The 21533-nt window shown below is 42.1% G+C and overlaps 1 protein-coding gene and 1 long non-coding RNA gene across 7 annotated transcripts; one reads left to right on the forward strand and one right to left on the reverse strand.

The window, feature by feature from the left end:
• Positions 1-320: 320 nt before the first annotated feature.
• LOC110533992 lies at positions 321-10970 on the reverse strand. Of its 5 annotated transcripts, none has more exons than XR_005053672.1 (7): positions 10214-10338; positions 9599-9742; positions 9393-9494; positions 6571-6711; positions 6379-6432; positions 4906-6048; positions 321-1154 (listed from the first exon to the last, which is right to left on the reverse strand). It is a non-coding gene; the product is annotated as an uncharacterized LOC110533992 (long non-coding RNA). The 5 variants fall into 5 exon arrangements; XR_002475075.2 differs by lacking the exon at positions 321-1154 and adding an exon at positions 10802-10970 and having other exon boundaries at positions 4719-6048; XR_002475074.2 differs by lacking the exon at positions 321-1154 and adding an exon at positions 10802-10942 and having other exon boundaries at positions 4719-6048; positions 10214-10580.
• Positions 10971-11569: 599 nt separating this feature from the next.
• LOC110533994 (protein cornichon homolog 2) lies at positions 11570-21034 on the forward strand. 2 transcript variants are annotated; one of them, XM_021618611.2, is made up of 7 exons: positions 11570-12517; positions 13033-13675; positions 16545-16613; positions 16994-17041; positions 18553-18665; positions 18747-18890; positions 19086-21034. In XM_021618611.2, the coding sequence occupies exons 2-7, from the start codon at positions 13625-13627 to the stop codon at positions 19111-19113; spliced, it is 453 nt and encodes a 150-aa protein (XP_021474286.1). In that variant the 5' UTR covers positions 11570-12517; positions 13033-13624; the 3' UTR covers positions 19114-21034. The 2 variants fall into 2 exon arrangements, with proteins under 2 accessions (XP_021474286.1, XP_021474287.1); XM_021618612.2 differs by having other exon boundaries at positions 11570-13675.
• Positions 21035-21533: the final 499 nt, after the last annotated feature.

The raw sequence follows: 21533 nt of genomic DNA on the forward strand, positions 1-21533 counted from the left end.
TCCATGCTAAGTACACAACTTGAAAGACACCCATCATGTTGAGTGGTTTTCAGCAGAGGACACAAAAAGTAAGCCAACCAATGGTGCCAGACGCCACCTGTCTGTTTATTAGGGACGTTGCATTCTTTTTCTCTCTCTCTCTCTCTCTCACACACACACACACGTTCAGAGTTCATATGAGAAATTGTTATAGCCCTGGGATATTGTACATTTAATATAATATTTGTTCTGTGAGTTGTTGCCAAAATTTCAATCCGTACATGTTTAATGTTGGCTACATTTCAATGAAGTTGATACAGAAAGCCATGCACACAGCACCAGAGTGGTTATAGTTTTAATGGGAAACTTTGGCTAATGCATTTCCAGTACAGACTCAACGGGAAAACAATCAGTACAACCACAACACAGGCTTTGGCAGACCTCTAGACCTTCTGCGTTCCTCATAAAGAGAACAGTCTTTTCCTTAAGCTCTCCACTACTGGTCATTTGGAAACTTTTTTGTTTTTAAGACAAGACTCATTTATTTAATCATCAAGAACCAGAATATACAAAGCAGTGGTTGAAGCAACCAAATAGCAATCATGAAATATAACTGCACAAGAAGAGACTAAGAACACCAGGGCGGGAATGTTGATAAAGACCGTTGTCGACACAATTTCTGAGTCAGCCAGACATAACATAATAACCTAAAATAAAAACAACAAAAAACAAACAGTATCTTGGGTACAAATGGTACAAACTTGTGTGAAATGCATACGGAACATGACCAAAGCCTTAAGATTTAAGAGGGGGTAATTAACATTGCAGAAGCCAGCCCCCCAAATGGGTCAAGTGTCTTTTATCGTGGAGGCGTTTTATCATGGAGGCCATCTGTTGTGTATGGTAGCAAAATTACAAAATGATATAACACTGTTTATGCACCTGAATGGTTGTTTTATGCAATAGAGTAGGGTTCTTCGAACGCTCTCTCCTTTTCTGAGTGAACTGAGAGGAGTCTTCGAAGCTTGGGCTGGCATCTGATTAAGTGATGGCTATACAACCAACAGCCACATTCCATTCTGATTAGTGGTGCAGGAGAGGGAGATGTCTCCGGCCTGACTGAGCCTGCATTCCAAAGATAAGATGTGGTGGTTGTGTCGTGCGATAGAGATAGCCTGGAGGAGTAGAGCAAACATGTTGTGTTAACAGACCAGCCTGGCAAAGGATTAACTACTAGCAGCAGTAAACAAAAAAGGATTTAAAAAAAATACTAAATTAATAATGCTGACAATAGTCCATTAGCCCTGTTTAAAACTTATCTTTGGTCTTCATTGAGTCTGAGATGTCACCCTGAACATGTGGAGAAGGGTAGAGCCGTCTGCCTCTGAATCAGCAGTTAACTATGTAGAGAATGTGCTTAACTCATACGGACACAAAACAACAAAACTGATAAAATAGCACAGATTCTATTTTGCACAGGTTATTTTTTATTTTGCGTAAGAAACCAATAAATAACAGTTTATAAAAAGAGAGGACAGGCCTCTATGTTTTAGGACTCTGGTGCAATGTAATATCTTCGGGACAAACAAAATCAAATCACATTTTATTTGTCACATGCTCTGAATACAACAGGTGAAATACTTACTTACAAGCCCTTAACCAACAATGCGGTTCAAGAAAGAGTTTAGTTTATTTAGTAAATATTCTCTTAAGTAAAAAATAGTAAAATAAAAAATAACGAGGCTATATACAGGGGGTACCGGTACCGAGTCAATGTGCGGGGGGGGTACAGGTTAGTTTGAGTTATTTTGTACATCTAGGTAGGGGTGAAGTGACCATGCTAAGATAATAATAAACAGCGAGTAGCAGCAGTGTAAAAACAAAGGGGGGTGTCAATGTAAATAGTCCGGGTGGACATTTGATTAATTGTTCAGTAGGATTATGGCTTGGGGGAAGAAGCTGTTAAGGAGCCTTTTGGTCCTAGACTTGGCGCTTTTCAGTCTCCTGAGGGGCAGAAGGTGCTGTCGTGCCCTCTTCACGACTGTCTTGGTGTCCAAGGAACTTGAAAGTCGGGGCTGTAGCGAAGCGGGTCCAATCGATGTTAATGGGGGACTGTTCTTTGATGTCCTCCCTATAGGCAGTCTCATTGTTGTCAGTGATCAGGCCTACCACTGTTGTGTCTAGAGGTCAACCGATTAATCGGAATGGCTGAATAATTAGGGCCGATTTCAAGTTTTCATATCAATCGGTAATCTGTATTTTGACACCGATTTGCCATTTTTTTTTTTTTTTACACCTTTATTTAACTAGGCAAGTCAGTTAAGAACACGTTCTTATTTTCGATGACGGCAGTTAACCCACCGTTCCTAGGCCTCGTTCAGGGGCAGAACGACAGGTTTTTACCTTGTCAGCTCCGGGATTTGTTTTTGCAACCTTCCGGTTAATAGTCCAACGCTCTAACCACCTGCCTTACATTGCACTACACGAGGAGCCTGTGTGGCAGGCTGACTACCTGTTACACGAGGACAGCAAGAAGCCAAGGTAAGTTGCTAGCTAGCATTAAACGTATCTTATAAAAAACAAATCAAACTACACATGGTTGATGATATTACTAGTTTATCTAGCGTGTCCTGCGTTGCATATAATCGATGCGGTGCCTGTTAATTTCTCATTGAATCACAGCCTACTTCGACAAATGGGTGATGATTTAACAAGCGCATTTGCAAAAAAAGCACGGTCATTGCACCAATGTACCTAACCATAAACATCAATGCCTTGCTAACATGAATTTCTTATAACTAGGGAAATTGTGTCATTTCTCTTGCGTTCCGTGCAAGCAGTCAGGGTATATGCAGCAGTTTGGGCCGCCTGGCTCATTGCGAACTGTGTGAAGTCCATTTATTCCTGACAATGGTCATAGTTAATTTGCCAGAATTGTACATAATTATGACATAACATTGAAGGTTGTACAATGTAACAGCAATATTTAGACTTAGGGATGCCACCCGTTAGATACAATACGGAACGGTTCCGTATTTCACTGAAAGAATAAACGTTTTGTTTTTGAGATGATAGTTTCCGGATTCGACCATTTTAATGACCAAAGGCTCGTATTTCTGTGTGTTATTATGTTATAATTAAGTCTATGATTTGATAGAGCAGTCTGACTGAGCGATGGTAGGCACCAGCAGGCTCGTAAGCATTCATTCAAACAGGACTTTTGTGCGTTTTGCCAGCAGCTCTTCAAACATTGAGCTGTTTATGACTTCAAGCCTATCAACTCCCGAGATTAGGTTGGTGTAACCGATGTGAAATGGCTAGCTAGTTAGCGGGGTGCGCGCTAATAGCGTTTCAAACGTCACTCGCTCTGAGACTTGGAGTAGTTGTTCCCCTTGCTCTGCATGGGTAACGCTGCTTCGAGGGTGGCTGTTGTCGATGTGTTCCTGGTTCGAGCCCAGGTAGGGGCAAGGAGAGGGACGGAAGCTATACTGTTACACTGGCAATACTAAAGTGCCAATAAGAACATACAATAGTCAAAGGTATATGAAATACAAATCGTATAGAGAGAAATAGTTATATAATAACTACAACCTAAAACTTCTTACCTGGGAATATTGAAGATTCATGTTAAAAGGAACCACCAGCTTTCATACGTTCTCATGTTCTGAGCAATGAACTTAAAACGTTGGCTTTCTTACATGGCATTTATTGCACTTTTACTTTCTTCTCCAACACTTAGTTTTTGCATTATTTAAACCAAATTGAACATGTTTCATTATTTATTTGAGGCTAAATTGAATATATTCAGTATTGTTGTAATTGTCATTATAACAAATACATTTTTAAAAATGTAAAATAAATCAAATTAATGTAAAAATAATCGTCCGATTAATCGGTATCAGCTTTTTTTGGTCCTCCAATAAATCGGCATCGGCGTTGAAAAATCATCATCGGTCGACCTCTAGTTGTGTTGGAGTCGTGTTTGGCCACGCAGCCGTGGGTGAGTGTGATCACACAGTCGTCCGGAATGGCTGGCGATCTAATGCATGCTTCAGTGTTGCTTTTCTCGAAGTGAGTATTAAAAAGGCATTTAGCTCGTCTGGTAGACTTGCGTCACTGGGCAGCTCGTGGCTGGGTTTCCCCACCACATCCGACGAGTGTCAGAGCCGGTGTAGTAAGATTCAATCTTAGTCCTGTATTGACACTTTGCCTGTTTGGTGGTTCTTCTGAGGGGATAGCGGGATTTCTTATAAGCGTCCGGATTAGTGTCCCGATCCTTGAAAGCGGCAGCTCTAGCCTTTAGCTCGGTGCGGATGTTCCCTGTAATCCATGGCTTCTGGTTGGGATATGTACGTACGGTCACTGTGGGGACGATGTCGTCGATGCACTTATTGATGAAGCAGTATACTCCTCAATGCCATTGGATGAATCCCGGAACATGTTCCAGTCTGTGATAGCCCAACAGTCCTGTAGCATCCGTGTCATCTGACCACTTCCATATTGAACAAGTCACTGGTACTTCCTGCTTTAGTTTTTGCTTGTAAGCAGGAATCAGGAGGATAGAACTATGGTCAGATTTACCAAATGGACGGTGAGGGAGAGTTTTGTATGTATCCCTCTGGTTGCACGTGACATGCTGGTCAAAATTTGGTCAAACGGATTTAAGTTGGCCTGCATCAAAGTCCCCAGCCACTAGGAGCGCCGCTTCTAGATGAGCATTGTTTTCTTTACTTAGGGCCTTATGTAGATCGTTGAGTGCGGTCTTAGTGCCGGCATCGGTTTGGGGTGGTAAATAGATATAGAGAACTCTCTTGGTAGATAGTGTGTCTATCTCAGGTGAGCAGTACCTCGAGACTTCTTTAATATTAGAAATTGTGCACCAGCTCTTATTTACAAATAGACACACCTCCCCGCCCCTCGTCTTACCAGACGTAGCTTCTCTGTCCTGCCGATGCCCGGAATACCCAGCCAGCTCTATAGTATCCGTGTCGTCGTTCGGCCACGACTTGGTGAAACATAAGATAGTACATATTTTAATGTCACGTTGGTAGTATATTCTTAATCGTAGATCATCCATTTTATTTTCCAGTGATTGCACGTTTGCCAATAGTATGAATGGTAGTGGAAGTTTACTCACTCGCCTATGAATTCTCAGAGGGAAGCCCGACCTCCACCCCCTTTATCTCTGTCTTTTCTTCACGCAAATGATGGGGTTTGGGCCTGGTCTCGAGAATGCAGTATATCCTCTGCGTCGGATTCGTTAAAGAAAAAATCTTTGTCCAGTTCAAGGCGAGTAATCACTGTTCTGATGTCTAGAAGCTCTTTTCGGTCATAAAAGACAGTAGCAGCAACATTATGTACAAAATAAGTTAGAAACAACAAAACAACACAGTTGGTTAGGAGCCCATAAAATGGCAGCCACCCCCCCCACCTCTTCAAGGTGAAGTTGAACACGCCATGTAGACAGCGTTGCGGAGGAGTACATACTCCGCACATTATGCCTTCACTTCAGCTTCCTTTGAGTCACCGTTTTCTGTTTTTTTGTTTCCACTTGTTCCTCCTCATCACCTGGGCGCTTCACAGGGTGGTCAACCTCATCACAGCTTCTTCTGCATCCTTAGCTGCATCCAGTCCCTCTCCATCCTCCTCCTCACCCTCAGGGGTTTCTTCAGAACCATCTGCACAATTGGTCTTCTTCTCTGCACCATTTGTGTGTGTTCCATTGCTGTTGGCTGGTGCGTCCCGACTGCCATTATCCTTCTCCTCCACCTCCCCTTTCCTCTCTTTGAGCTCCTTGTCTGAAATCTCAGGGGTTGTGGTCGTGTCTACTGCGGTATCAGCCATATTTAGTTTAATATAAGGGTATAATATGTTTCAGAAATAAATACAGTGTTTGATGCCTCTTCTTAGTCTTCTTGTCTGCTTCTTCAACAACATCTTCATCTTCTCTGCTTCTTCAACAACAGCTTCATCTGTTTCTCTTTTCTTCGCCTTCTCTTTTATCATCCCCATAGTGTTCCACACCTCATCCAGTTCTCCGCTATCTCCGTTCACTCCTGTACTGCCCAGCTGAAATAGAGGAGAGAGACTGTAAACATACTACAGCATTATTCTGCAGCATAATGCAGGAAAATCACATTTAAAAATAATAATTTCAACAGCAAATGACAGTTAACATTGTTGTTTGGCATTACTGTTATGTCAATTTAAATGAACTACTCATAGTGTATAATAAATTAGTAAATATATGCATGTCAGGTGTTATGAAAACCCTCTAACAGCTCTGTAATATCACAACATTAAAAACTAGCAAGTCTCAGTTTGAAAGTCAAACAGATGACAAAGTATTGCACTTCAAAGTCTAAAAAGGCTGATTCATTGCACTTAATTCTCCCCTACCTCGAGATCTCTGCTGGACAGGAGCACACAGTTGAGTCGTGACTTCAGATACACCTGAAAGGGAGACGAAGAGAAAGAACCTCAAACTTTTACTGAACACAATTATTCAAAAACTGTGTAGGAGGCTTCACTAATGATAGATTATGTAGCTGGCTTCAAGTGTGCGGAGAGTGTAAGTGTGTGTGTGTGTACCTTGTTCCATAGAGAGCGGTCCTCCAGGCTGTGTACCCTCAGAAAGTGGTCCAAACCACAAGAAGCCACCAGAGAGAAGGGTGGGACTGAAGCCCCCACACCCCTCCTGCCAGGCCCTTTAAACACCCACACACTCTAGGCCTGCAGCGAATGGAGAGGACAAGAGGAGGAGGAGGAGGAGGGGTTAGAGAGAAAAAAAGAGTAGTCGAGGGGAGAGGATCTCACAGAACACAAAGGCATGCAACATGCACTCGCACACACAAAAAGCTTAAATCGGACTATCAGAAGATAATTGTTTTGCCTGTAGCAGCAACAATTAAGTTTACACAGAAGCTTCAAAGAGCACATATAGCAAATGCATCTCTAATGTAGCACAATGGCAAATACAGTTGAAGTCGGAAGTTTACATACACTTAGGTTGGAGTCATTAAAACTTGTTTTTCAACCACTCCACAAATTTATTGTTAACAAACTATAGTTTTGGCAAGTCGGTTAGGACATCTACTTTGTGCATGACACAAGTAATGTTTCCAAAATATTTTTGGGACAGATTATTTCACTGTATCACAATTCCAGTGTCAGAAGTTTACATACACTAAGTTGACTGTGCCTTTAAACAGCTTAGAAAATTCCAGAAAATTATGTCATGGCTCTAGAAGCTTCTGATAGGCGTATTGAAATAATTTGAGTCAATTGGAGAGGTACCTGTGGATGTAGATTGTAGACCTCCACAAGTCTGGTTCATACTTGGGAGCACTTTCCAAATGCCTGAAGGTACTACGTTCATCTGTACAAACAATAGTATGTAAGTATAAACACCATGAGACCACGCAGCCATCATACTGCTCAGGAAGGAGACGAGATTAACGTACTTGTGCGAAAAGTGCAAAATCAATACCAGAACAGCAAAGGACCTTGTGAAGATGCTGGAGGAAACCGGTACAGAAGTATCTATATCCACATAACCTGAAAGGCCGCTCAGCAAGGAAGAAGCCACTGCTCCAAAACTGCCAGAAAAAAGCCAGACTACGGTTTGCAACTGCACATGGGGACAAAGATTGTACTTTTCAGAGAAATGTCCTCTGGTCTGATGAAATAAATATAGAACTGTTTGGCCAAAATGACTATCGTTATGTTTGGAGGAAAAAGGGGGAGGCTTGCAAGCCGAAGAACACCATCCCAACCATGAAGCACGGGGGTGGCAGCATCATGTTGTGGTGGTGCTTTGCTGCAGGAGGGACTGGTGCACTTCACAAAATAGATGTCATCATGAGGAAGGAACATTATGTGGATATATTGAAGCAACATCTCAAGACATCAGTCAGGAAGTTAAAGCTTGGTCGCAAATGGGTCTTCCAAATGGACAATGACCCCAAGCATACTTCCAAAGTTGTGGCAAAATGGCTTAAGGACAACAAAGTCAAGGTATTGGAGTGGCCATCACAAAGCCCTGACGTAAATCCTATAGAAAATCTGTGGGCAGAACTGAAAAAGCGTGTGCAAGCAGGCCTACAAACCTGACTCAGTTACACCAGCTCTGTCAGGAGGAATGGGCCAAAATTCACCCAACTTATTGTGGGAAGCTTGTGGAAGGCTACGTGAAACGTTTGACCCAAGTTAAACAATTTAAAGGCAATGCTACCAAATACTAATTGAGTGTATGTAAACTTGACCCACTGGGAATGTGATGAAAGAAATAAAGGTTGAAATAAAGTGGTGATCCTAAATTACCTAAGACAGGACATTTTTACTAGGATTAAATGTCAGGAATTGTGAAAAACAGAGTTTAAATGTATTTGGCTAAGGTGTATGTAAACTTCCAACTTCAACTGTACATACACAGACAAAAAGATAAAGAATCTGACATGGAAAAGTACTGAAGCAGATCACTAAGCAACTGCACAATCATTACAACAAGCGGAAAGAGACATCGACTGCCACATTCCCCTTTCCGCAGACCTAAGATGGCGAGTTGTCCATGTGTGTTGCCCACTGTAACACTGTCTTGGTTGGCAGGGAGGGAGAGGACTGGGGGGGGGGGGGGGGGGGGTACTCCCCAAACGGCCTCTCCCTGGATCATACACTCACACCTAACTATTAAATCAGTAAAAAAATAGGTTGCTTTTGTTACGTTGTTAGATAGATGAATAAGAAAAAGAGACGCGAGTCAAGTTAAGAAGTTTAATGGTTTGCTTATGTGGCAATGATACAAACCATACATCAGGGTACTTGAACTTGACCAATTAAGTGATAATGCCCGAGGAGCCGGTGTTTGGAGGATATATTGGCACGGGTATTGTTAAGCTCAAGACAATGTCCAGGGCATTATCACTTTTATACAATGGTTTACCAACATACTCAAATTATGACTGACATATTTTCATTAAAAACATTATTTTGATGAATTTATTCATACTATTTCATCCTTCCACAAGACAGAGTCCCGGGTTGCTACCCAAGCCGGCTGGTGGTTCGTTCTGTCGGTTGCTAGAAACTCGAACCAGTCGTTCAGTCTCTTTGTTCTGTATCTATGGATGTGACCCTGTCGTTCGTTCTAAATGTTCCATTTCCATACTGGCTGTCAATGTTCTTATCCCTTGCTTGCTAGCTAGCCAACTACTGCTAACTTACAGTCACATCCAACATCGCAGACAAAATAATAACAGTAGCTGCATTTGCATAAGCTGTTTTCTAACAAAAATGCGTCAAACTCCTGATGAATGTATCGTTTGAGTACAGGGAAAGACTCCAAGGCTGGCTGAGAAGACCAGCAGACCCAGTCTAAGAACAGGGCTTGTACAGTGAAAGACAGACAGACAGACCTGGTGTTGACCTGTGCAGGTGTCTATCTTGTCTGAGTCTGCGATGAAGGCCATGTCTCTAACCCACTCTGGCACCCGCAGGTCCAGCCAGTCATTACGCACCTGCAGCATAAAGAAGCTGTGTCAACGCACCCAACACCGAAACATAACATACTATGTAGACAGTCCCGCTGTAATTCCTTGAAATGTAGTTGTTAGACTCTTACATTCTTGGAGGCAAAGACCGGTGTTTCAGGTCTCTCCGGATCCCAAGTCTTCAGGCCATTCTCTTTCCCTCCTGTAGCCACTTGGTTGCGCCGCTAGGGATTCTGTCGCATCCGACAAACATTCTTCACAATATTTATTCCAACCTAGATATAGGGACAGGAGTTATGTTCAAGAAAATGTCAGTCAACGTCAATCATTCATAAGTATATAGTATCCATCTGCAATGTAACAACCTCTAGGAAGCCTGAGTGGTATTCTGGCAAAATCAATCAAATGTTATTTATAAAGCCTTTTTTACACCAGCAGATGTCACAAAGTGCTGTACAGAAACACAGCCTAAAACCCCAAACAGCAAGCAATGCAGATGTGGAAGCACAATAAAGGAGTTGTTGTTCATTCACTTTGTCTGTATTGTCCTCCTTCCAGACCCTCAGCAGTCCTGTCTCCACACACATGATCAGAAAACGCAGAGACACACAGGGAGAGAGTCGCCCAGTGTCTACATCAGGATCCTCAACACATGACCACAGAGCTGCTAGTGTGTATTGACAGTGTGCATGAACAACAGCTCCTGTATCGTGTTATGACCAGTGTCTTTATCTACACAACTATACCGGTCTGTGGCGGCGAGTCCTGTGAACCTGCCCTGGTTGCTCTCCCCACACTGTCTGGTCTCAGTAATGAAGCCCTTCTCTGTGCTGAACCTCTTCACGGTGCCATTCACAGACCCCACCTAGAACTGACAAGACAGGTAAGTAACACAATAGTCCAACAACCACAATGCAAACATTCAGACCTATGTGCACTCTAAACACATCAATGACCAACATATCAGACATCATCAAGGGCTCCATTACTCTCTAGAGCCCCCCCACAGTCTCCTGTGGATCTCCCCAGCCCAGGACACACACTTCCTGGTCCCGACTGAGGCAGTTCATCTCACAGAAGTTGAATGCCTGTTTTTTTTTAATAGGCTCACACCTAATGAAACAAACACAGAGTGTAAATGATAGCCATTTAAATATCCTGATAGTGTACATGATCATCATTCCTAAAACAATCTGTGATGCATTAGGGAAAGGTACTGTCAAACTAGGGAAGTCAGCTAGCAAACACGTGGGCTGCTAGATAGCTAGCTCTAACAAATAGCACACACAACAAAATGACAGCATGGCTAATTTACTGAGTTATATCATTTTTACCTTTCAATAGCCCTGTTTCTGATCCAACTCATACTGAACAAACTTGACTTATGTCTTCCATGAACAAGAAAGAAAATATTGTCAAAAAAACAACAACAAATGTTCTAACACGTTATGGCGTGTCCAAAATGTCATCCGTAGGGATACGCTACTCACCGGAATTCTGTTACGACCTACATTTTCATATATAAAATATGCAGCAGATGGTGCTCTTGAGCTTTACATTTTATATCAGTCCAAGCAATCCAAAATCCACAGACATTATTGCACACAAATAATATTAGTCACTGAGATATTTAACACATACCGTGCACAGAAAAAACCCACAAGACACCAACAAAGAACAAATTCATTTTGTTGTTGTTTCTACATTATGTGCGATTTCATTACTTCATTTTCAAAATGTGTTTTTGTTTAATTTCCTTGTTGTATGATGTTTTTTTTTCTCACATTTTCACATTTGTAATCGTTGAGGTAGAGTAGGGGACAGGCAGAGGAGAAAGTGGCTAATCAATCAGAGGAGAGTTTATGAGTCTTCAGGTCACCCTGGGGGATTTACCAGAGACTAGCTGTTGGGACAGATTTAGTGGGTGACAAAAGACGGGCCAGGGATGGGGATTACGGGGAAACAGCATGGGCACTTTAAAATCGAAAGCCAAAGATTTGTGGGAATTTAAAAAGTGTGGAAATCCTCCCAAGAGAAGAGGGCCAGAGAGACTGACAATGTCAGGGTAGAAAGGGATGAGAGTGAAAAGAGCAGGACCACAGAAAGAGAGAGGTAGCTTGGAGAGAACAGAGAAGGGAGGGAAAGAAAGTAACAGAAATAATCCCATAATTACAAGGAAAGAGTGAAAGCCTTTTCATCTTTCTCGAAAGGACTGAAGAATAGGACACCAGTGTCACATGACAAAGGGGAAGAAGGAGTGAGAGCGAGAGAGAGCAAGAGATGAAGAGAGAGGAGACAAAGAGAGAGCGAGCGAGAAAGAGAGAGCGAGGAGAGACAAAGGGAGAGCGAGCGAGAAAGGGAGCAGAGGGAGGGATAGATAGAGACAAACAAGGGGAGCTGACAAAAAAAAGATTCAAAGCTTGCCCTGCCCCCTCATCCATATCTGGGAAACAAGGGAATACGGCAACAGATACAAGCCAGGGAGAGAGGGACCAAGAGAGAGAGAGAGACCGAGAGAGAGAAAGAGACTGTTGAATGAACTTGGCCATTATATTCTAAGGAGATACAAACATTCCTTTATCAGACAGTCAGAAAGAGAAGAAGAGACTGAGGAGAACAGAAGATGAGGGAGAGTCTTTCTTCAAAATCGTTCCATTCTTTTTTTTAGAGGAAGAAAAGAGAAAGCATAAGGGGGAGTTTTGGAGAGAGAGAAGCGAAAGAGGAGGGGGGGGACGAGATAAATAATGAATTAACTTAGACTTCTAAGGGCTGTGGAGATGTTTTTCCTTTCTTGAGAAAAATAATCGTACCAAAATAACAAAAAAACATCTTAACATCTGACATTGTTGATTCTCTAAATGTAGTTTTTTCACCCTGCAAGTGAGCCCGAAAAGCATATGAGTGAAGAAATCTCATGGACGCGACTGAGATGGATAGAGAAAGGCAAGACAGAAAATTCTGACATGGTGTCAACCCATATTGACAGAGACAAAGTGTGGAGAGGAAGAAGTGGGATATTCAGTGACAGACGCATCTACCCCCAGACACAGGTACACTCTGATCAATATTAAGATCAATCAAAATATCCATTGTCATCATCACAGATGATATTTATCCTGATACATCGTTCATCAGTCTTTATTGCTTCTAGACTTCAGCATGGAGTGCCTAAGAATGATATCATATTGCAGTTTGTTTATATTCTACTCTATACATTACAACACCATTTATCAAATAATTTCAAGCTATTGTTGTTAAAGTGATCATTTGATTGTAAGCTAATAATCTTCGCTCGTTTTGTTATTCTAAATGATCACTAATAGCTATCATTGTACGAATATTTGTTTAATTGTACATGTATGAATTGCTGTTCTTGGATGAAAAGCAAAATCCTTCCTCTTTACATGAGTGGAAAATTATTATACGACTCTAAAAGTATAAACAGTCATTGCTTTCTTAACAGCATATCTGCTCTGTTTAAAACCATTGAAATATCAGAATTGAATAAAAAACATATCTTCTGAATAATATCTAATACCATTTACCACAATTTTTTCTATTACAGATGTTTAATAACAATTATATTGTTCTTGAAATATGTGCCATCTTTAGTGGCAAAGTGGACATTATAAAAGGGAGAGGGGACAGACACGTTAGGTGCACAAAAATTCCTGTCTGTCAGAATCAGAGGCTGGGACCAGAGGAGAGAGCATTGCTCAGCTGTAGCTGTTCTCCCTGAACAACTGTGCCTGTCGGCCGCTTTACAAAGTCTATGTGTGAAAAGCCTTTGCACAGTGAAGGAGAAAAGCTTTTGCACAGACACATGAAAAGGGAAGAGGAACTCAAGAAGGACCAACTGTGTAACCTAGATAAGCTGAAATAGAAAGACCACAGCAGACTGGAGAGCAGGGCAGGATTTCTTTCTTCCAGAACTTCTACTCCTCACTTGGACAATAGGGACTCTCAATACAACTTGAGAGGGAGGGCAGTCAGAGTGTCAGGGGGAGGGAGAGAGGAAGAACAGACAATAACCTCCTGAGAGAAAGGAGGGATAGTCCGCAATAGAGAGAGGAGGGGAAGTTCCCCCTCTCTCGACCCATCTCATCGTCAGGCTGGCAGGTGCAGCCACGGCGTTCACCTTCGCAGCCTTCTGCTACATGCTCACCTTAGTGCTATGTGCTGCACTCATCTTCTTCGTCATCTGGCAGGTGAGTTGAGCTCACACACACACTCATTCACTTAAAACATTTAGACTCTGGGTGATGGTGATTCTCACCTAAACCATGTTTTTAGACTCTGGGTGATGGTGATTCTCACCTAAACCATGTTTTTAGACTCTGGGTGATGGTGATTCTCACCTAAACCATGTTTTTAGACTCTGGGTGATGGGGATTCTCACCTAAACCATGTTTTTAGACTCTGGGTGATGGGGATTCTCACCTAAACCATGTTTTTAGACTCTGGGTGATGGGGATTCTCACCTAAACCATGTTTTTAGACTCTGGGTGATGGGGATTCTCACCTAAACCATGTTTTTAGACTCTGGGTGATGGGGATTCTCACCTAAACCATGTTTTTAGACTCTGGGTGATGGTGATTCTCACCTAAACCATGTTTTTAGACTGGGGGATGGTGGTTCAGCAACATTCTCTTGTGTGCATTGTGACTCATACCTTAAATAAAGAATTGGTTGGTCTGTAACCAAGGTGAAATAATCAAAGAAATATATATAATTCCAGGTGATGACTAATAGTAGAATGAGACAATACAATAAGTGTAGCGTAGCCATTGGTTGGTGTGAATGTGTGTCCATGTGCCCATGTGTGACTCATTATTTTTGTTATTTATATCAGTACTGTAGGTCTGTGTGTGTGTGTGGGTTTGGTGTGTGTGTGAGAGACACCCAAAATCGGAAGTCTATTATTAATATGAGCTAGTCTCCCGATGGGCTCCCGAGTGGCGCAGCGGTCTAAGGCACTGCACCTCAGTGCTAGAGGAGTCACTACAGACCTTGGTTCCATTCCAGGCTGTATCACAACTGTCCATGATTGGGAGTCCCATAGGGCGGTGCACAATTGGCCCAGCGTCGTCTGCCGGAGCAGGCCGTCATTGTTAATAAGAATTATTTCTTAACTGGCTTGCTTGACTAGTTAAATAAAAGGTTAAACAAATAAAAAAGAATCCCGTAAGTGTTCAATTGGGTTGAGACCTGGTGACACACACGTTCCTTTGACATCCCTCTTTTTTTATTTTTTTGAATTTTACCCCTTTTTCTCCCCAATTTCGTGGTATCCAATTGTTGTAGTAGCTACTATCTTGTCTCATCGCTACAACTCCCGTACGGGCTCGGGAGAGACGAAGGTTGAAAGTCATGCGTCCTCCGATACACAACCCAACCAAGCCGCACTGCTTCTTAACACAGTGCGCATCCAACCCGGAAGCCAGCCGCACAGCGCGCATCCAACCCGGAAGCCAGCCGCACCAATGCGCCGGAGGAAACACCGTGCACCTGGCCACCTTGGTTAGCGCACACTGCGCCCAGCCCGCCACAGGAGTCGCTGGTGCGCAATGAGACAAGGACACCCCTACCCGACCAAGCCCTCCCTAACCCGGGCGACGCTAGGCCAATTGTGCGTCGCCCCACGGACCTCCCGGTCGCGGCCGGTTACGACAGAGCCTGGGCGCGAACCCAGGGACTCTGATGGCACAGCTGGCGCTGCAGTATGACATCCCTCTTTCAAAGTCACTGAGATCTCTTCTTCTAGCCATGGTAGCCAAAATAATGGGCAACTGGGCATTTAAAAGAAAGCAGGAACCACACCTTTGTGGAAGCACCTGCTTTCAATATACTTTGTATCCCTCATTAACCCGTGTTTCCTTTATTTTGGCAGTTACCTATATATTTGTGTACCAGCTTACTGACTGCAGAATGATTAATGGAATTTGTACAGGCGTCAATGGAGACCTCTGCACAATCAGTATTCTACATGTCTAAAGCCTCAGACACAGACTGCACAATAGCCAGAGACCATCTCTCTCAGCTGTAGCCTTCTATCTAGGGCAGGGATAGGCAACCCTTTACCTGGAGAGTCGCAGGCACTGCATGATTTTGTTCCAACTAGGCACCACACCTGACCAACTGAGCTAATTGATCAGTTCAGTGATTGCCTAAATTCAACACACCTGGTTTTCCAGGTTGGTTAAATAAAACAAACATGAAGTGCCTGCGTCTCTCCAGGACCAAGTTTGCCTACCTCCCTAGACGGAGACATTGTTCATTTGAAATTCAACACAGCATTATCACATCAATACAAAATACTGGCTTGAAATAACTAAAGTATTGACTAATGAATTGACTAGTGGGTGAGAATGCACTGCATATGAGTCAGTCAATGTGTGAGTCTGTGAGAGAGATGGGGGAGGGAAAGAGTCTGTCTGTCTCTGTGTGTGAAGAGAAGGTGAAAAGGGGGAGAGAGAGAGTGTGTGTATGTGTCAGCAACGAACCATGTTATTGAGAATGCTTATTAAATTATAATTTTGTTCCACCCCTTCCCCCCCATCTGCCTCCATCCATGGTCACCCCCCCATCTCTGTGTGGCTCTCAACCAATAACACGGCTTGTTCACTTTTATAGTAACCATGGTGCCCGCTAAGGGATCATCGGATCACCATGGAAACTGCATCTGTTTACAACAGAGAAGAGCATGACACAGAGAAGGGGGAGTGACATAGATCGATAAAGGTATTGTTGAGAGTAAAAGACAGATGTGGAGATGGTGATTGGTCTCTGATAGGGAAAGATGGATGTCACAGGGAGAGAAGAATGTTGAGAGGCGGAAAGGGATGCTTAGATGGAGATCTCAGAGAGCGAGAAAGAGAGAGTCAGAGTATGCGAAAGGTGCAAAAGGATGAGTGGAGGTATGGGGATGGAAAACTGAAGATAAGAAATATTGAGGAAAAAAACAAGCTAAAAAGGTATGTGATTGGTTTGAATGAGAATAGCACAGTGAAATAACACATTTAGAAATATCAAACAGGCATAAAGTTTACCCATATACACTGTACATGTCTTTTTAGATTATTGCGTTTGACGAGCTGCGCACAGACTTCAAGAACCCAATCGATCAGAGCAACCCCACCAGAGCGGTAAGGCCCCATGCCTTATGAGAGGGATTGGAATTCTGTGAAGTGTGATCCAGTTCTATCCGTGTCCACCTACAGTCACTGCCACTCAGCTGTGAAGAGCAGAGCACCATAGACAGACAGGCACACATACACCATGGACACTTATTCAAATAGAACATTTAACAACATAGAACATTGGTTTATTTATCATTTTTTATCTAAATCATTTACTCAATGTAACGTACCTTCTATTTTGCCAAGTATATTTTTGCAATATTGTACACAAGAACATTCTGAAACAGAGCCAACACCAGGGAAGTGCGATTATTACTTTTGTGAGGGTGTTTGGCAAAAATATTAGCTAGATATCTGACTCTCCTTTCTCTCTGTTCACTTTTCAGAGGGAAAGAATTCTGAATATTGAAAGAATCTGCAACTTGCTGCGGAAGGTGAGTGAGTGGCTCCCAGCCCATGTATACACACACACACACACACACGCACACACGCACACACGCACACACACACACACACACACACACACACACACACACACACACACACACACCTAGTGGTGGTGTGGAGGATGAGAGTGACAGAAGGGCACCAGAGAACCTTGAAAAAATATATATGCATCTATTTTGAGGACTGAGATCGATTGATTCACATCTCCCCTCTTTCCTGTAGCCCACCTCCTCGTTCACTCTCTCAAACTCACAACAATCACACACCACACACCAGCCTGGTCTCATAGACTAGATATAACATAATAATGTAAATCCGAGACACTCAAATTAGTATTATATGTTGCGTTTGATATGGTAAGTGATGGAAAAGTACCCAATTGTCATACTTGAGAAAGTATACCTTAATAGAAAGCTGCTCAAGTAAAAGTCAGCCGGTAAAATACTACTTCAGTAAAAGTCTAAAAGTATTTTGTTTTAAATATACTTAAGTATCAAAAGTAAATGTAATTGCTAAAATATACTTAAGTATAAATCATTTAAAATTCCTTATATTAAGCAAAGCAGATGGCACCATTTTCTTGCTTTTCAAATGTATGGACAGCCAGGGGCGCACTCCCACACTCAGACATTATTTACAAAATACGCATTTGTGTTTAGTGAGTCCACCAGGCCAGAGGCAGTAGGGATGACTACGTGTTTCTTGATTATATGCTTGAATTTAACCATTTTCCTGTCCTGCTAAGCATTCAAAATGTAACTTTTGGTTGTCAGGGAAAATGTAAACCATGTGTTGATGTATTTGATATCATTCCACCGATTAGCAACTTTGACTGCTTAATACTTTTGAGCTACTTTGCAATTACTTAGCATGTTATCTAACCCTTCACCTAACCATAACCCTACCCTTAACCTTTTTATCTAACCCATCCCCTAACCCTAACCTTAACCCTTTAACCTAACTCCTAAACTTAACCTTAACCCCTAACCCTAACACCTAGCCTAGCTAACATTAGCCAGCTAGCTAATGTTAGCCCCTTAGCCACCTAGCTAGAATTAGTAACATATCATACATTTTGCAAATTCGTAACATATTGTACGAAAGGAGTGATGGAAATCCACAAATGAATGCATACCATACGAAATGTAACATGTCATAGTAAATGTAGCGTCTCGGATTTACGTACATAATAATACAAAATGCTCTGAGACCAGGTTGCGGACACACACTATAATTAACTGGCTTTCCATACTGCCACCCCGCCCTAATTTCCTCTGTCAGTGTTAATGGGCAAGCTATAGAGCCAATGAGGGGAGATTGAAGGAGGGAACACCTGCAGGCCTGCATTCTTTTAAGAAAATCATAACTAAACTCTATCACTCTCATTCATATGAAAATTGCAGCTTTTTCAAAGCATTTTGTCCTGAAGTGTTAATGATAATGACAGAGTTTGCATTTGTGTGACCATATGCACCCTAACGGTCTGTATTATTCCTAGCTGGTGGTGCCAGAATACTCCATCCATGGGCTGTTCTGCCTGATGTTCATGTGTGCTGGAGAGTGGGTCACCCTGGGCCTAAACATCCCCCTGCTCTTCTACCATCTTTGGAGGTACACAACACAACCAACTTCCAGCATTCTATCACAAGGCTTTTTAGTTGTATCTGTTGTAAGAAAGCTCTCTCTCGTCAGGTTTTTCCATCGGCCAGCAGATGGGTCAGAGGTCATGTATGATCCTGTCAGTGTGATGAATTCTGACATCCTGAACTACTGTCAGAAGGAGTCTTGGTGTAAGCTGGGCTTCTACCTGCTCTCCTTCTTCTACTACCTGTACAGGTGAGGTCCTATTAATTAAGCCATCTCTCATCAGTCCAGCCGGTTCATTGGGGAACGTTGATCTGTACGAATGGGAGCCTCCTCTTCTTGCTGCACAATAACCGCTGTCAGTTGTTACTGCTTGGCAATGTCACATTCCTTCTAACACTGGTGTCCTCCTGTTCTCTTTTCTGCCTCTCTCTCTGTCCTTGACAGTATGGTCTATGCCTTGGTGAGTTTCTAAACACAGTATAGAAGACCAAGAGGAGATTGAAAGACAGAGAAAGAGAACGACTAAGACCGGGTGATGTCACTCACCCCTCGTTCTCACCACCCATTACTCCATCATCACAGACCATGATTTGCTCTCCTCAAATCTTTGGCTGGAGGGACGAACCTTGGAGGACATTGTGAGGAAATAAGGCAAAGCAAAGAGACGTTGTTACGCCTGCTCAAGACTGCAACCCATCTAGAAGAGGAGGAGCAGACATAGAAGAGCCACAAAGGAGGAGGAATGAAATAAAGAAGAGAAAGAGAGAACACATCTCAACTAGTATACGTGTTGCCTTGATCTGACCACATCACTTCTTAGGGCCTGCAGGTCTCCTCTGCTATTCTGAGTATTACAGTCACTCAACTGTGAATTTATAAACTTTGTGTTGCCTAAGTCCTAAAGTAGATGTTGCAGATTCATATCCTTCCATTCCAATAAACCTTTTTAGAAAAGAGAATACAAAATGCACAAAACGTATTTTGTTCTTCTACCGATTTGGTATTTCAATAATTCAGTAGTTGTGGTAGATAATTTTCTGAGGATAAGAATAGTTGTTTCATCAGATAAATACACCATTCAATGCTACTATTTCGAACCAGCGTGATGGTAATTGTGTTATTCAAAAATATAAAATGTATGAACTCATAAATTACATGCGATGGGCATAAGCTTCTGTGAAGGATCGCGGACACCCCGGAGTGGTGTTTGAGTCTAGGTCCATTCCAGTCAAGGCACTATCTCCCAGATCCCAGTCCCCACCCAGGGAAAACAGGCACATTTCATTCCAACACAAAATTATTCAGGATTGAAATGGATGTTTTGACTCTGGGTGACTTGGAACTTGGGTGTTTAAGTATTCTGTGTTTGTCTGTTCTGTTCTAGGCAGGAAGGGCTGATTTCACCAAGACTTTCCAAAGAGCTCTGCGCTCCGTGATTCTAGATCATGGAAACCTCATTCAAGAAAAGCAATTTTAAATTCACAACAACAGCAATGTGATCATAGCCTAGGAGAGATGACTGTGCATGGGATCGTATTTCCCCTGTGGAATAATACTGTGTGACACAAGTAGCAGACGAGGCTGCTGAAGATGATGATAGATCGGTCTGCTGTGATGACTATGTCAGGCGCAGTAAACCTTCTCACATAGAACACTATGGTTGGACTTACATAACTGTTCTTACTCAAGTGTTACAGTGATCGTTGGCAGACACTTGACTCTTGGTTCATTTCAAAGCCGTGACTTAGCTAGCGATGCCCTCATCATCATGTAACCATAGCTCTGTGTGTAGCTCATTGATAATGATCACACTGTGTCATTTTAAACTCATTAGAGAAATGAGTCGTACTGGAACTTGAAAAATACTGTGTGATTATTTGTTTACCATAAACTGACCATAATTGTAGTAATTAATTGTGTACGACAAATCCGATAGGGTTCATGTTGGCATCTGAACACAGCGTCCTGCATTATAGTGGAGCCACTCACATTTGAGTAATGTGTCAATGTTGTTCAGCTAGGTTTCTTGTGCCAATACATACAGTATGTTCTGTTCATCATGACAGTTCCCTCCAAAACAGAACAACCCTTCAACCCTGACAACAATGTGAGTAAATCACAGACAGTCGCTAAAGCACAAAACAGGGGGGACACAAAGGAGAGGAAATATAGCTAGGTTGACCATCAATGAATGTCATAATGCAGTTTATCAGAATTAATTAATTAATATACAGTATATTGAAGAATAACTATTTGATACTATCTTTTACACATCTCTCATCACTGTATGCTATATTTGTTGGTGTGCTAGTTTGTATTCATTATAATACAATATGATATACAGTACACACAGCAATTCACATATTCTAATAAAATAGCAATGTGTTACAATATTATGTGGTACAACTATTATGTTACTATATACAGTACCAGTCAAAAGTTTGGACACACCTACTCATTCAAGGGTTTCTTAATTTTTACTATTTTCTACATTGTAGAATAATAGTGAAGACATCAAAACTATGAAATAACACATATGGAATCACATAGTAGCCAAAACAGTGTTAAACAAATCAAAATAGATTTTATATTTGAGATTCTTCAAAGTAGCCACCTTTTGCCTTGATGACAGTTTTGCACATTCTTGGCATTCTCTCAACCAGCTTCATGAGGGAGTCACCTGGAATGCATTTCAATTAACAGGCGTGCCTTGTTAAAATGTAATTTGTGGAATTCCCTTCCTTCTTAATGCATTTGAGCCAATCAGTTGTGTTGTGACAAGGTAGGGGTGGTATACAGAAGATAGCCCTATTTGGTAAAAGACCAAGTCCATAATATGGCACGAACAGCTCAAATAAGAAAAGAGAAACGACAGTCCATCATTACTTTGAG

This window comes from Oncorhynchus mykiss, chromosome 10 (genome assembly GCF_013265735.2).
Source record: "Oncorhynchus mykiss isolate Arlee chromosome 10, USDA_OmykA_1.1, whole genome shotgun sequence".
Taxonomy (NCBI): domain Eukaryota; kingdom Metazoa; phylum Chordata; class Actinopteri; order Salmoniformes; family Salmonidae; genus Oncorhynchus; species Oncorhynchus mykiss.

Bases quoted from the DNA above. Each gene is read 5' to 3' on its own strand.
- LOC110533994 (XM_021618612.2), top strand. From the start codon at position 13,625: ATGCTCACCTTAGTGCTATGTGCTGCACTCATCTTCTTCGTCATCTGG. The intron at 17,042-18,552 runs GTGAGTGAGTGG...TATTATTCCTAG, and splicing joins TCTGCAACTTGCTGCGGAAG to CTGGTGGTGCCAGAATACTC. The intron at 18,891-19,085 runs GTGAGGTCCTAT...TGTCCTTGACAG, and splicing joins TTCTTCTACTACCTGTACAG to TATGGTCTATGCCTTGGTGA.